We start from the raw sequence: 15,534 nt of genomic DNA, 5'->3' as shown, positions 1-15,534 counted from the left end.
TTGACCTCTCCCTATCCCAGAAAAGCATTTCATTGTAACAGAAGAAGTACGTACTGGACAGCGAACAACAGAATGCCCTGAGAAACTTGACCAACACAAACTGCGAGAAGAAAATAAACAAAACAAAGAAACTAAAAACTAAAAAGCTGGGGGCAAGTATTTGAGTTTCCAGTTCTTCTTCTTCTGCGTTCGTGGGCTGAAACTCCCACGTACACTCGTGTTTTTTGCACGAGTGGAATTTTACGTGTATGACAGTTTTTTTACCCCGCCATTTAGGCAGCCGTACGCCGCTTTCGGAGGAAGCATGCTGGGTATTTTCGTGTTTCTATAACCCACCGAACTCTGACATGGATCACAGGATCTTTTTCGTGCGCACGTGGTCTTGTGCTTGCTTGTACACAAGGGGGTGTTCGGACACCGAGGAGAGTCTGCACACAAAGTTGACTCTGAGAAATAAATCTCTCGCCGAACGTGGGGACGAACTCACGCTGACAGCGGCCAACTGAATACAAATCCAGCGCGCTACCGACTGAGCTACATCCCCGCCCATGAGTTTCCAGTTCAGCCAGCACTTTTTGTATTGCGTGAACAGCCGTTTTCTCACAGTCACCGGTTCCCAGAAATACTCGCCCGCTCTTACATAACAGCGCCAGGAAGAGTGTCCTCGCGGTCTTTGCGAGGCGAAGAGAAGTGTGATTGTGGGTCATTATCCTGACAAGCCGTCACGAGTATAACGTGCCGAGGACCTTCTGGCTCTGGAGATTGCCCGGTGTTTGTGTTTGCTCTTGCTATGGTCGCATGGGAAGTGCGACAGTCACTGCTTAGGTTTGGAGCTGGTGGGAGGGGGGAGGCAGAAGCGTTGAAAGAGAAGCGGGGGTGGGGGAGGGTCTGTCAGTAACCTCTTCGTGAGTCTCGTCATCAGATTTTTTCTGCGATTTTAAAGGAAATATTTAAGATTTAAAATATGACCTTTCCTGGGAGTGTTCTCGCGTTTTGTTTAATGTTTTTCTTTCGTCCGTTGATTGTGATTTTGTTTCCCCAGCTAGGATGAGACGTGTGATTGTTGGTCATCAGCCTGAAGGACCGCCACGAGACAGGCAGACAGACAGAGACAGTACAGACAGACAAACAGACAGACAGACAGACAGACATGCAGACAGACAGACAGAGAGAAACGAAGAGCCTCTTGATCTCTCTCTGGTGGCCATAAGAATCCCTGATCAAATGTCACCCTTGCACAAGTACCAAACGCCGAAGTGAAGGAATTTGCTAGAAGGCAGCTGCGGCCTTTTGTCCGTGCCATTACTCATCGCCAATCATAACCCGTCACATCCAATCATCGTTATCATGAGGAACAAAAGTAAGGCAAAAATCACGGGGAGAGGGGGGGGGGGTGTGTTGGAAGTGGGGGATAATGGGGGAAGGTGGAGAGGGAGGGGGGCAGGAGAGTGAGGGTGAGGGGAGGAAGGTTGTTTCCAGCCGTACAGCACGAGCATCACCCTCAACACTATGGAGATCAACAAACAACTCATTCGTTGCAATGCCAAAGGGAAAACTGTGAACAAACAACAAGCAGAAGTGGAACACTTGCGCTGGAGATTGGAGAGCGTAGAGATCGAACTGCTTGTAACTGCACGCAAGATCATATTTAATACGTTGCATCAGCCGTCGTTGTTACAGTCTATCGACTCATCAGTGACTCACTGAGATGTAATGGCAAACTGCAAAAGTGATGTTTGACACAGGTTGTTGTTTTGTTTGCTTTGCCGCTTTCCAAAAAGAAAAATAGACTCTCTCTCTCTCTCTCTCTCTCTCTCTCTCTCTCTCTCTCTCTCTCTCTCTCTCTCTCTCTCTCTCTCTCTCTCTCTCTCTCTCTCTCTCTCTCTCTCTCTCTCTCTCTCTCTCTTCAGCTCAAGGACCGAGTCAAAAATCGACCCAAAAAATTGCATTGTGGAATGGCCCCAATAACCCTTGCCCGAGGCTGCTATTGTCTGACTTCATAATTCCCTCTCCGCAATCCCCAACACTGATGGAGCCTTAGTCATAATCCGTTCTTTAGGTCATTTTGCATCATTCCCCGGTCCGTCTTGTATACTTCAAGGCAAAGACGGAACTGTCGTTGCGACTGCGACTATTCCTGATTTAATAGACATTGTCATGATTTGTTTTAACTCTTTTCTTGTCCTCTCTATGCCATTTGCAGATCCAATACATCGGTTTGGTTTACTGCAGTAAGGTGCAGTTTTTAGAGACAAACTTTGAATAGAGACATCATGACAGTCATGCAGTCCTCAAGATCAGAGTCTCGCAGAATCCTCTACCCAATTTGCAGGCGACAGACACGGCAAATAGACACAAAGAGCACTCGGCTCAGACACAGTGACAAATAATACTGAACTGCCCCCAGCGGAATGACGAGACTTTTGATTAGACTTCGATGATGTGTCTGGTCTCGATGATTCACTACGCTAGTGTGTGCCCTCATTTGTGTTGGCAAAAGGGCAGTGGCCCTGCGTGTTTCACGTGCATAAAAGAAAAACAGGGCAGTTCCCTTGGGGACATTACTAGTGACTGTCAACAGTGCTAAAGGCCTCTGGTACTTTTTTGACATTTTGTTCAGTTTTCACTAATTCTTTTAACATTGACAGGGAATCGAGACGAGGGTGGGTGGTATATGCAATTTATATCGCGCACATATATCTCAACCACGGATTCAAGGTGCAGGGATTTATTTATGCCGTGTGAGATGGACTTTTTTACACAATATATCACGCATTCAAATCGGCCAGCAAACCTCAAGCCTATTAGGGCGAGCATTCACCTTTCACGGCCTATTATTCCAAGTCACACGGGTATTTGGTGGACATTTTTATCTATGCCTATACAATTTTGCCAGGAAAGACCCTTTTGTCAATCGTGGGATCTTTAACGTGCACACCCAAATGTAGTGTACACCCCAATGTATGTGTGAGTGTATGTGTAGAGCGAGTCAGAGAAAACTACTAGACAGATCTTCAGGAAACTTTACATGAAATGTGGCAAAATAAAATGTATCCAAAACAACATAGTATCCAAAAGAGAATTTTCCATTTTAGACAGCGCCAAAATAACCCCAGACAAGTTTTGCGAAGTAGTTTAGCAGAGTTAACCCACCATTTGCAAGAATTCCATCATTACAATACATGCAAGTATTATCTTGCTGTTCGACGCGTCCGCTCGTCTTTTTCTTTTCGACTTGAAAAGCAAAAGATCTGCAGGTTATCCATCCAGTGTGTATTTCGGGGATTCGACAAGTAATTAAGTGGCAGCTACATAAAAAAATGTTTTTACAAAAAATTTAAAAAAGTGGCAGCTACATAATTTGCTGGGTTTTTTTCCTGAATGATTGTGTAACGTGGATCCTTGGGACGCGCACAACTTATTGTCAAATGAGGATGCAACGTAAGTCCTTATTGTTTTGCCTTTTGGTGTGTTATGTTCACAGATGGGGGTACAATTGTTGGCGGTGCTTTTCCCGTAACACCTGGTACGTGTATATTAACAAAATTAGTTCATGAACACGTCATCCCACTTCATTGTTCGTTCTTAATTCTGGGTGCATATCAATACGCGACAGATGTTCCTTATTGTTTACTTGTTGTATTTTCACAGTCATCATGGCATGCAGCCCAAGGTAAACATGATCTGCCACAGCTAGACAATAAACATCATAACCCTATATCATTCAGAATTCAAACCTGAGGTGTGTTCATGCGTCGAGGTGATGTTTTTTTTTTCTTTCTTTCTTTGTTTCTTTCTTTGTTCAGTTACTTTGACTGCAGGTTCTTCATCGTTTCCTGAGTTTCGATAACTAAATGGAAAAAGAATTCTATACACCGTAAATGTACGTATGTACATCCTCTAACGACCTACACAACATGGAATAAGTCGAACGATATTAATGAGTCAATTCGTGTTGGTAAAGCACTAGTTCTTTCCAGAAACATTAAAGTTGTTTGCAACCATACAGTGATTCAAAACCGTGCGACAGCCCCCCAACAGTGTATAGAATGACAGAATTACACAGTTCTCGCCAAAATACTAATCAATAAATGCTCGTATCAATGACAAGATATGAAATGTGTTTCTGTTTTACTCAATGGAACGGTTGCTTTATGCCATCTGTCATTTATCACGAATACAGATTCAAAAACTAATACACAATTATTAATAATATGACTCACTGATTGGGTTTTAAATATGTTCAATATAAAATAGTGCCTTTTACACGAGGGTACATGAAGAGATAATGTATTGGAGTTATCTCTATTTTGCTCTCGTTACGTGTGTGTGTGTGTGTGTGTGTGTGTGCGCGTGTGTGCGTGCGTGCACGGTGTGTGTGTGTGCGTGTGTGCGTGCGGGTGTGCGCGCGTGTGTGTGTGAGAGAGACAGAGGGAGAGGGGGGGGGGGGGTAAACGCATCAATTGGACACGCATTCAACAAACAAATGATGTAGACAAGCAGCCTCTAACAGATCGAAGGACAAAAACACACACACATAGCCACAACCAAACACCCTTCAAACCTCAATACCACACTGTGCATCAGTGCCATACCAGTTTGGGACATCTCTCCCTGCCTTCCGTCCGACACACGCACAAGGTACCAAGAAAACCACTCACCAGATGCATTCCTCGTGTGTTTCAGAACTGCCAGCCGTGTAAGACCACTCAGAGATTGCAGAGAGCGAGGCGACCAGAGTGACCATAGAATCAGGACAGTGGCCAGCAGACATACAGTCATCCACACAGGTGAGAAATCCTCTCCACTGTCTTCTCCCTGTGGAGAAGAATGTATGATTTACTGTTGGTTTATACAAATGTTATATTCATGTTCATTCAATACTATTTGTGAACAAATGGTTTTTTGTTCAAATTGCTATGTTCATTTTCATGCAATACTATCTTTGAAGAGAAAAAACACTCATACATAACAGCAGCAACCAGAAATGTTTATGCATAAACCATGAGCATGTTGTATAGATGTACGGTATTTACACAGTTGCGATCAGAATATGGCACAATCAACAATTGACGAGTATTACTATTTCACTCTTATTGTTCCATTGTCAAAAAGGGGAGAAACGAAAAACAGAGAGAGAGAGAGAGAGAGAGAGAGAGAGAGAGAGAGAGAGAGAGAGAGAGAGAGAGAGAGAGAGAGAGAGAGAGAGAGAGAGAGAGAGAGAGAGAGAGAGAGAGAGAGATTTACTGAGTTATTCAATATACAGCTCAAAAAAATACTTCGTATCCGGTTGAATTCATAATTGCATAATAAATCACAAGCAGCTAACAAATAAAGCGACAATGTAATCAACAAATAAACCAGCTAAAAAAGAAAACAGCAATGGAGATCAACTCATCTTGTGTAGCTTTTCTTGAACTAAGAACATTTCGGATCTAAACAATCACATCCATGTTAGTGAAATGAGGATCGGAACACGTACCAGTTCAATGAGAATTCGAGGGCCCGATCCAAGGGAGACAACACCGGTCTGTACTGCTGGATCGGAGTTTTGTATTGCTGAGTTGCGTCCCTTGACCAAAAGACGCAGTTCCACATTTCTCTCGTCAGCAGGAAGGGGGTAGAATTCCACAAACGTCTGGAGAAGAAGAAAAAGCATAACAGAATGAGTAAAACTGCTCGTAGATATGTGTTCCAAGGCTACAAATACATCATGCGATTCACACGGAATGTGTTTTAGAGAGGGGGGAGGGAGGGGGGGGGGGGGGGGGGGGGGGGGGGCTGCAGGGGCGAGCTGAGCGGTGAGGAGAGTGAAATAGCTAAGGAGTTGTGGAGAGATTAAAGACTCAGGTACCGAAAACAGTTAAGATCTTTGGGAGACTCTGAAGGGTTTTTCTCCACACTAATAGTCAATATTCTCAAAAAGCTTGTGAACGAAAACCACATTATCAAATATTAACGCAATGAAACAGATCTCTTTCCACAAAAACAAACATCAAACAGACAAACTGTGAGACACTGGCTGCCGGACAAGCGGACAGTAACGCACATATGATATACGGAGCATCGCATAAATGTCGTGTATGGAAAAGTATCAGGCAACACCAGGACTGAGCTGCGCTGCACACACACACACACACACACACACACACGGCACCGGCACAGACACACACTGCACACACACACACAGACGGACACACACACACACTGACACGGACACACACACACACACACACACACACACACACACACACACACACACACACACACACACACACACAGACACTGTTTCAACATTAATTTTCAGACATGTACCATGTAATCTTTACAAGTTCTACTTCTACAGTAGAGGTACTATCTGTGTGTCCCGCAAAACAAAAGAAAAAAAGTTAATCCCAAAGCTGAACAAGGAAGAAATAATAAGTCACTGAAAGCACTTGAGCTGTAGACCGGTGGAGGCTGCATTTCAGCGGCAATATGATAGCTTTACAATTACACGGTGACGCTTATGAATGAGAAGTTTACTGCAGGGAGAGATAGTTTCGCGGCGGTTTACACCCCTACCCCCACTGTTTTGTGGCAGTCGTCAGACAGAGAAGTTTGAGTAGACTGGACTGCGCAGAGGGGTTGTGTCACTTATGCAAACAGAGGAGTTTTTGTTGCGACGACCAGATCTTGCTGTTTTAATGGGCTGGGAGGGGAAAGGGTGCACTTTGAAGATGCTTGCAAGTTTGGACTGCTAGGGGTTTTAGGGCAGAAGAACAACCACCCGGAACAGATTTGAAGTTTATGAAAGCATACACATTCATAAAATGTACAATAAAAGTTTAAACCCTCACCCAATAACCTTTAAAAAAAAAACCACCATAAGATAAAATACAAATACGGAATAACATACAACGTAAAAACCCGAGATAGCCATTAAAGAGAAAGGTTGGAACAATCGAAACAAGCAATATTTTGCGAATGATGGTACAGTTAGGCCAACAAAAGAAAAGTCTGTTTACGGTAACATAGGCCAAAAAAATAGGGTCGGTAGGTCGGGATTTTTTTTATTTTTATATTTTTTTCTCTCCAAAAAACCATATTTTTACGTTATTTTGCCAAAAAAAACCGAGATTTTTATTTTTTATTTTTTTTTCCCCAAATGCAAAAAAAAAGTCTAGGGTCGCGCGAAAAAACTAGGGTCAGTCGGGTTACCGTAAACAGACCTATTTTTTTTTTTTTTTGGCCTTATCAAAGCTATGCACGGCGTTTACGAGAGAAACAAACAGGTTCCTTGGAAGAGTCACTCAAAAAAAATAAGAACGATAATATATAAAAACTCATCTTCAGGTGTACGTTTTTTACAAGGTCTAAACATCCTTTTATTTACACCCGGTTTTGCAATTGTCTGGTGTACATGCTGTTCGTTAACTTCATAAACCGTTTAGTCAAAGCTTTCACGTGAGTGACCTTCTGACTCTCAACTTCTATCAGAAATATATGCTCTGCTGAAACGAGGAGAACGTGGTTTTTTTCGTAAAAAGGAGATAAAGAAAACAAAAGAAAAACAACAACACAAAAAGTGTATATCTCCACTGACAAAAGAGAAGAAAAGAAAAACATGCAACGACACAAAAAGTTTATATCTGTAGAACTGTGCATGCTAGTTTTATAATAATATGATAATAACTGGACATTTAAGTGCCTAACCTATGGCTCTAGGCCCTTTACAAAAGAACATATATACAAAATAGAACATTTAAATGTACAACCTACTTAAAACAATTAATCATACATCACCACGAGGCTGTGTCGAGGTGCCCCACTAACCTTGTGATCTAATTCTTCCTTTGTCTACCTGATCAAACGCATGTTACAACTGAATGTTTCGTGATGGACCACAAGTCCGCCCCTGATCTGCTTTGCCTAAAGATACGTTCCTTCCACGTTTGAATCGTCTGTATATATCACAAAACAACTGTCAAAGCTTTTACATGGTGCAAAACGAAATCAGACTTTTTATTTATTTATTTATTTATTTATTAAGGAGATTTCTATAGCGCATAACTAAAAGCACTATGCGCTTTACAATATCACTAGGTATAAGCACACGCAAACATACTCTGATTAAATAGAACTTAGCCTAACAAGACATACTAAGAACACTAAACATTTCAGTTCATACAAAAATAGAGAATTAAATTAAATACTGGACAAACGATTAAAATAAGCGTAAGGCCTACACCGACTACAATGGACTATTTCAAATACAAACATTTAGTTAACTATAAAAGGCAGTGCATAAAACTCCATAATCCTAAGAAGGTCGAACAAATAAAAAAACATAAAAGACTATTTAACTATAATTACTTCGTAAATCTTTTTCCGTACTAGACACACAATTGTTGGGAAAAAGAGGTGCGCATTCCTGTTTAATATTGTCTTTGGACGTCTACCAAATACACCATCAAACTTGTGTGTACACGTGATTTAAAACCTTAACAGAAAAGAAACTTTGGGAAAAACCGACTTTACCGACTTATTGTGGTACTCTGATGCCAAAAATCAGCCCTTTTTTTGCCAGGTTTGATTTTATAAATTGAAAAACAAACAAACAAGGACACGCCTTTTAGAAACGGTTTAATAATAACTACCAATACGGTAAGTCCAAAAGAGTTTTGATTGATATTTACAATTCTACGTTCTTCTACTTCTTTGCTTTGTTACTAACAGCGGACCATCCGTCAATCGAAGGAGTAAGCACAAATAGAAATCAACGTTCATTTTCAGCGTTTCGTTTGTGCATGCTTATCAAATAATTGTGCTAGCCTATACTCTTGTCTTGCCTTTTTTCGTCTTTAATTGCTTACGTTTCTTGCGGTTCGTAAGGCCAAAGAGACTATCTAATTCCACACTTTGTTGAGAGGAACGTTATCAGCAAACTGTCATCCCGTTCTTCCCTCGATAACCCTCGACACAGTGATTAGAGACTAGGAAGCGTCGTCTGCCCGTGTACTAATGACAGGTAGAATGACAGGTAAACAGCGCAGGTAAGTACAGTACCGTGTCGTGTATTGATTGACCCCTGCTATCAGACCGCAGACTCTGACGATCTCTGTGCGTGGCTCTGACCAAAAGACGCATACCCAATCTGACTCGACAAAATAAGAGCATTTTCTGTGGTTTTCCAGACATGCGATTCCAAAATCTCCACTTCAACTGACATTGCTGTTCATATCTACATAATACGTTATTTGTATTTTTGACCAAAATATGACATTTTACACAAATCGAGACAGTCAGTGTTCCTCCGAGACCGCGCTAGCGGTCGAGGTGAACGATGACTTTTGAGATCTGTGTAAAATGTCATATTTTGGCCAAAAATACAAATAACATTTATGCATCGATCGATTCTGATTAGAATTCCTTTTAGTTTTTATGATTGAACGCACACAAACATGCACTATTTTGTAGTCTCGGCTGGCCGCCTAAATATGAAGTTTTGTCGGCCTCTGACGTCACATGGCTCAAAGAAGGGAAATCCAGAAATCGATACATTATCCTGTTGATTTTGACTAACAAAAACTCTTCAACTGACCATGCCCGGCCATGGCTTTGAAATTTAGTAAAAAAAAATTACGTAATAAAACATATCTGCTTTATTCAAATGATCACGGAGTTGTAATTATATGACAAAACAATCGGAAAGGCACTGTTTGACAACTGAGAGACTACTTTAAAGGTAGGGTACAGTCATTGCCTGCACAGGAAACGCAGTGTGGAGTGTCAGTTGTCATTTAAAGTAGGCTTTCCACTCCTCGTGGTTATAGCGCAATTCACATAAATCAAGTTAGACATCTTCTTTTCAGCATTGCAATACAGATCAACAGACAATGCAGTTTTTCAGAAAAGCAAACCGTAAAACGTGAGCTGATTCAAGTGAGTAGCATTGGCATGTAAAGCATGCGAAGGATAGCCGCACCTCTGCTTTAACTTTAGTTAATGCATTTTGACAAACAGACGTTTTAAAGCTAAATACCTTTAGTCATGTCTTTACACCCCCGGTATAGGGGTGTGTATAGGATTCGGTCGATGTGTTTGTTTGTTTGTTTGTGTTCGCATATAGATCTCAAGAATGAACGGACCGATCGTCACCAAACTTGGTGAACAGGTTCTATACATTCCTGAGACGGTCCTTACAAAAATTGGGACCAGTCAAACACACGGTTAGGGAGTTATTGGTGGATTCAGATTCTACAAGGACTTATAGAGGGACATATTAATGGTCAAAGGGAAATAACCTTCTCAGTTGGTGGCAGTGAGAATGGTAAGGACGGGGGTGTTTTTCCTACCTCGGAGGAATTTCTTGTTTTGTTCAAAATTGGGCAGATGCACTTTGAATATGTCCACGCAACAACAAACAAACAAAAAACTTTCTTTAAAAAAAAGAAAAAGACGTGTGATCCTTGCAATTTTAACGGACGCGCCTCCACTTCACTTTTAATGTTGACGAACGCACAAGGAATTGTAGCCACATACAACAAGACACATACATGTAGGCAAAGCTTAGAGCAAAGTATGAACATGCTCAAGCCATAGAACGGTGACGTTTGTGAATAAAGGCGCAAAGGTGTCAGTCTTTTGTGAAAAGAGTGAAAGAGTTATTATGGGAGGGTGTCATAACAGCGCTTTACTGAAAAGTGTAGCAACGCGCACGTGCTCGAGGTACAGGTAAAGCCATTTTCTGCTGCTTGCTTAAACAACAGGGTGGTCTTGCCTTGATTCACACACACACACACACATACATACACACACACACACACACACACACACACACATACACACACACACACACACACACACACACACACTCACTCTGTTAACTTGTGCCGTGAGCTGACAATGTTGTTCTGGTGCAGAGATCATGGTTGTATCAATCATTTCGTTTTTGTCACGTCGATTTTGGGGGTACCCTTTTTTGAGCGGCGGTCGCGTGATCCCTGTTGAAAAAATCTTTGACCCGAAAGGTGTGCCAGATAATAAAATGGTTGGCCTAAAATGGCATTGCAAGTTTGAATGCAATGGCACGGGAATGAATGCTTTAGTTGGGGTACGAATTTTGTCGCAACAGTTTGTTTGCGAAGTTTGGATTATATTGTCTTTTTAGTTTAAGCCTCAATTTTACACAACGAAGCTGGCTGCACGAAGCTTTCGTACTGAATTTTCGGTCACAATTTGATTGCGAAGTTTGGATTATACTGTCTTTTTAGTTTAAGCCTCAATTCTACACAACGAAGCTGGCTGCACGAAGCTTTCGCACTGAATTTTCGGTCACGAAATTCCTGCAGCCCCCCCCCCCCCCCCCCCCAAAAGCCCATTCTGCACAGGGTTTGGATTTCGGTTACGTGTTAGAGTTGAAGGTTGCTCTTATCATATCATGTGAAACGCAATGATATATCGTGACTGACAGGATCATCCACATGGGAAGGAAGCGGGTATCTTAAAAACACACTGACTCCTGACGGGCGCTGTGGCGGGGTGGTAAGACGTCGGCCTCTTAATCGGAAGGTCCCGGGTTCGAATCCCGGCCGCGCCCGGTACGTTATAGGTGGAGATTTTTCCGATCTCTCAGGTCAACTTATGTGCAGACCTGCTGGTACCTTAATCCCCTTCGTGTTTACACGCAAGCACAAGACCAAGTGCGCACGGAAAAGATCATGTAATCCATGTCAGAGTTTGGTGGGTTATAGAAACACAAACATTCCTCCGAAAGCGGCGTATGGCTGCCTGAATAGCGAGGTAAAAACCATCATACACGTAAAATTCCACTCGTGCAAAAACACGAGTATACGTGGGAGTCTAAGCCCATGAACGAAGAAGACACACGGACTCCGTTTGCTTTTGTGTATTCATAACAAGCCTCCTACGACAACCTGTCAACTCTGCCATTAAATTTACGATTCATCGTTGTCTCAGCGATCACATCAATGCCCGAGGAAGAGTAATCAGACTGGAAATGGCGAGGCCATTTTGCCGTCTTATCCTTTTGTGCAAGCGTGCGTTCATCTCCACTAATTTCACGGTCCGAGAAACGATTTCTTTCCCTCCATTTCACTAAATGGCCAAAAAGCTCTCGAGTTGAAGTTATTTCAAGAGTTATAAATCGTGCAAAGTCTTGACTGCATTTGGAAGAAAGGAGGTAAGGGCTGTGCGAAAGGAAGGGGAATGCTTTAGGGATAAATACGAAAGAGTGGAGTGTTGGTGGAGGTAGTTAATGGTCATTTTACTGAAAAGGAATTCACGAAGGAGACAGGGTTACTTCTATTTGCACGGAATGTTTTATGACAGTCTTCTTGAGAGTGTGTCCGCTGCAGTTACTCAAGGTATTATTTATTCGCGTTTCCGGGACACACACACACACACACACACACACACACACACACACACTACATCTAGTATTTTGCACTGCCTGCTGCTTCTGTGTCGCTTTCTATGTGAACTCTCTCTCTCTCTCTCTCTGTGATGACGACTATCCCGCCGTTCCTTGACTATTTCCTTCCTTTACCACCCCTCCCTTTCCACCCTATCCACTTATTCTTCATCCCACTCCTGTTTCCTCTAGTGTCCTCATCTGGTCGTTTGATCAGGTGTGTAGACAGGTAGGAGCAGGTGAAAAGCCAGGTAAGCCAACCTAACCCCGCCGCAGGCTTCCACTTTCATCTCTTGTGATGGCGTCATGATGGTCTGTCTGCAGTTGTCATTGAAATATTGTCATTTGATATATGGCAAGCGAGGGGCGGGGCTTGGGCACCGGGGCGAGTGGGTGGGTAGGATAGGGATAGAGAGAGAGAATGAGAGAGGGGGAGAGAGAGAGAGAGAGAGAGGGAGAGAGAGAGAGAGAGAGAGTGTGTGTGTGTGTGTGTGTGTGTGTGTGTGTGTGTACTTGATCATCTTCGTTCCTCAACTCAACTGCAGAGAGAGAGAAAGAGAGAGCGAGGGAGAGAGAGAGAGAGAGAGAGAGAGAGAGAGAGAGAAAGAGAAAGAGAGAGAGAGAGAGAGAGTGTGTGTGTGTGTGTGTGTGTGTGTGTGTGTACGTGCGTGCGTGCGTGCGTGCGTGCGTGCGTGCGTGCTTGCGTGCGTGCGTCCGTGTGTGTGTGTGTGTGTGTGTGTTTGTGTGAGTCTGTCTGTCTGTCTGTCTTCGTGATCTTCTTTGTTCCTCAACTCGTGCATATTCATAAGCAACATCTTAAACACGCCTTTCACAGCTAGTCCGTCAGTCAGCACAAACGAGTGTCACGAGCAGACCAGAAATCTCTGGCTGTTCTTAGCACCGAGCACAGCATGCTACAGAACTATCCTTCCGTCGTCTTCTATGTTTCCTCAACAGCTCGTAACGACGGGAGGAAATAGAGGCTGGTGATGGGGGATAAAGGGGGTGGAGGAAGGGGGGGGAGGAAGGTGGAGAGCAGAAGGTTTATCATATATAGCAATAACAAATCAGGAAATATACCATAAGATTAGAAGTTCGCGTAGAATAATGAATGTCAGAAGGCGTTCAGGGGTGTCGTTTTCGTAGCGGAAGTCGGCGAAACACCAAACTTTGTTACACTCGTCGAAACCTTCGTCATCATGCATTTCAGCGAAGGTTTTTTCATTTTTTTTGGAAAATAGGACTGACGACAAGGACTGCATCCAAAAACTTTGGAACATTGCTGGAACTTTTACGACAAATTGGGCAAATGTGCCGAATAAAATCATTCCTTGCAACATAACTGGCGGTCCTGAAATATTTGCTATTGTTTATTTTCAAGTTATTAAAGTAACCGTCTTCTAATATTGAACTTTTGTCTATAGCATGTAGACTGACTGTTGGCATAGAATTGGAAAGAGTTAGAAAGTATTCAATTAATATGGCGCATGTACGTCGATCTATCCGTCCTTCCCAGAAAAGAACATTGTAAGAATCATCACGCCCACTGACCTTTGGATCTTAGTCCAGATTCAAATACCATTGGATTCTATCGGTGCTGATTGATGTTTTTCATAGAATCGGGGTTGTCGTTTGGTGTTGGCAGTTGGCAAAACGCTGACACTTATTTCATATTGTCGGAAGCTTTGCCGTCATTTCGCCGAACTTCAGAACAATGCCTAAACGTGTATGCATGACCATTACGGTAAATTTGGCGAAGAAGATTAATCCCGGCAACAGCCCTATCTTAGATCTACAAGGTTTGATTCGTCGCATTCTCGGTCGCCATGGGTACCTTCGTGGGGAGGCGCGGGTTGGAAAGTCGTACCAGGGCAGCATACGATCACGTCTGCAACCTTCCAATATGTTACAGCCTGAAGTTTGCCGAAGATTAGTTCAGACTTGAAGCAAAGCTGAAAAAGCTGAGGTGGGCTGACACAGAAGCTCGTGAACTCCGTAGCGGCAAAAGGTGCAAGTTTGACCTCGTGTCACCCGACAGCTTATCACTGGCGTGAAACTGACCCACAAGGGGAGCTGAAGCGCGTTTCTTAGAACTAGCCATCAACCAGAGCCACCAATTCACAGCCGTCAAGCAAGAATGCTGGTTTCATATAAATGATGCAAAAGCCGACAATAAAATGTCTATGCCTCCGTTCCTCAGCTTCGCCGTAACTCTAAGAAACGCAGCTGAGGTCGGGGCGCAAGCATCGCCTCAGTCCACTAAGGTGTTTGCCTATCACCCCGCCATGTAAATGTCATACCGCCTCACCCCTCCGCCTCTGTCGCCGTGCACACGGCAAACTTTGATTAGCAGCAGGTAAGAAAGGATAGGTGAGCTAAGATGTACGAGCTCACATGGAAACATTTCTTGCAAGGAAGTGGGAATGGGAGGAAAAGGGACTTGGGCCTAGCCCCCGCAGGCTGAAAGAGATGCCCAGAGTGTCACGTTCAGTGGGTGCACACTCAGCTTTCTTCGCGTACAAGATCGTCAAGCTTTGGAGAGAGAGAGAGAGAGAGAGAGAGAGAGAGAGAGAGAGAGAGAGAGAGTAGACACTGGTTAGTGGACATTCCAATGATATAGACCGCAAGCCCCTAGCATTGGGATGAAACGTACACAATTCAACATTAGAGAAAATTGAAATCAATTTAATTGAAATAGTTTCTTTGATGGTAACAGAATAAGCATTGCAAACATGGTTTTTTTCGTCCGGCCCTCGCCCATTGAGGGGCAACGATTCATATTGTAATGCTTTATTTATAAAACAAATAAAACAAAATAATATGAAAGATAAAAAAAAAGCTTCCTGTATAGGGGCGTTTAAATAACGCGTCAGCATTATCTCTTTTTTTTGTGTGTGTGTGGCGCAAGAGACGGAGTTTTGAGAAACCTGTGCTTGACAGGTTTTAATTTCGAACCGTTATTTCTTTTAGTTTCATAGAGCGTTTCCCGAAATCATTTTAAAATTCCTAAAATCTAAATGTGAAAACACCTGGGTTCATTTCCAAGTTGAAATCGACATTTCTTGCTGCGATCTTTACTGTTTTAATTAAAGTGCACAAAACTCTTAACTACAATACTT

General features: G+C 42.8%; 2 protein-coding genes across 2 annotated transcripts in view; one reads left to right on the top strand and one right to left on the bottom strand.

The window, feature by feature from the left end:
• Positions 1 to 15,534, top strand: part of LOC138945633 (uncharacterized) — a 152,020-nt gene that overhangs the window by 35,370 nt on the left and 101,116 nt on the right. Inside the window, exon 2 of the mRNA XM_070317106.1 lies at positions 4,687 to 4,790. The gene's annotated coding sequence lies outside the window, so the exon portion shown is untranslated. The remainder of the gene's footprint in view (positions 1 to 4,686; positions 4,791 to 15,534) is intronic.
• LOC138945638 (uncharacterized) overlaps positions 1 to 15,534 on the bottom strand; it is a 120,170-nt gene that overhangs the window by 77,719 nt on the left and 26,917 nt on the right. The window contains exons 2-3 of the mRNA XM_070317113.1: positions 5,483 to 5,638; positions 4,662 to 4,818 (exon numbers count right to left, since the gene is read on the bottom strand). Coding sequence (XP_070173214.1) covers positions 4,662 to 4,818; positions 5,483 to 5,638 — 313 coding nt within the window. The remainder of the gene's footprint in view (positions 1 to 4,661; positions 4,819 to 5,482; positions 5,639 to 15,534) is intronic.

The sequence above is a fragment of the Littorina saxatilis genome, linkage group LG13 (assembly GCF_037325665.1).
Source record: "Littorina saxatilis isolate snail1 linkage group LG13, US_GU_Lsax_2.0, whole genome shotgun sequence".
Lineage (NCBI taxonomy): Eukaryota > Metazoa > Mollusca > Gastropoda > Littorinimorpha > Littorinidae > Littorina > Littorina saxatilis.
Note: the sequence above shows the minus strand (reverse complement) of the source record. Positions and strands in the feature narration are given on the sequence as shown.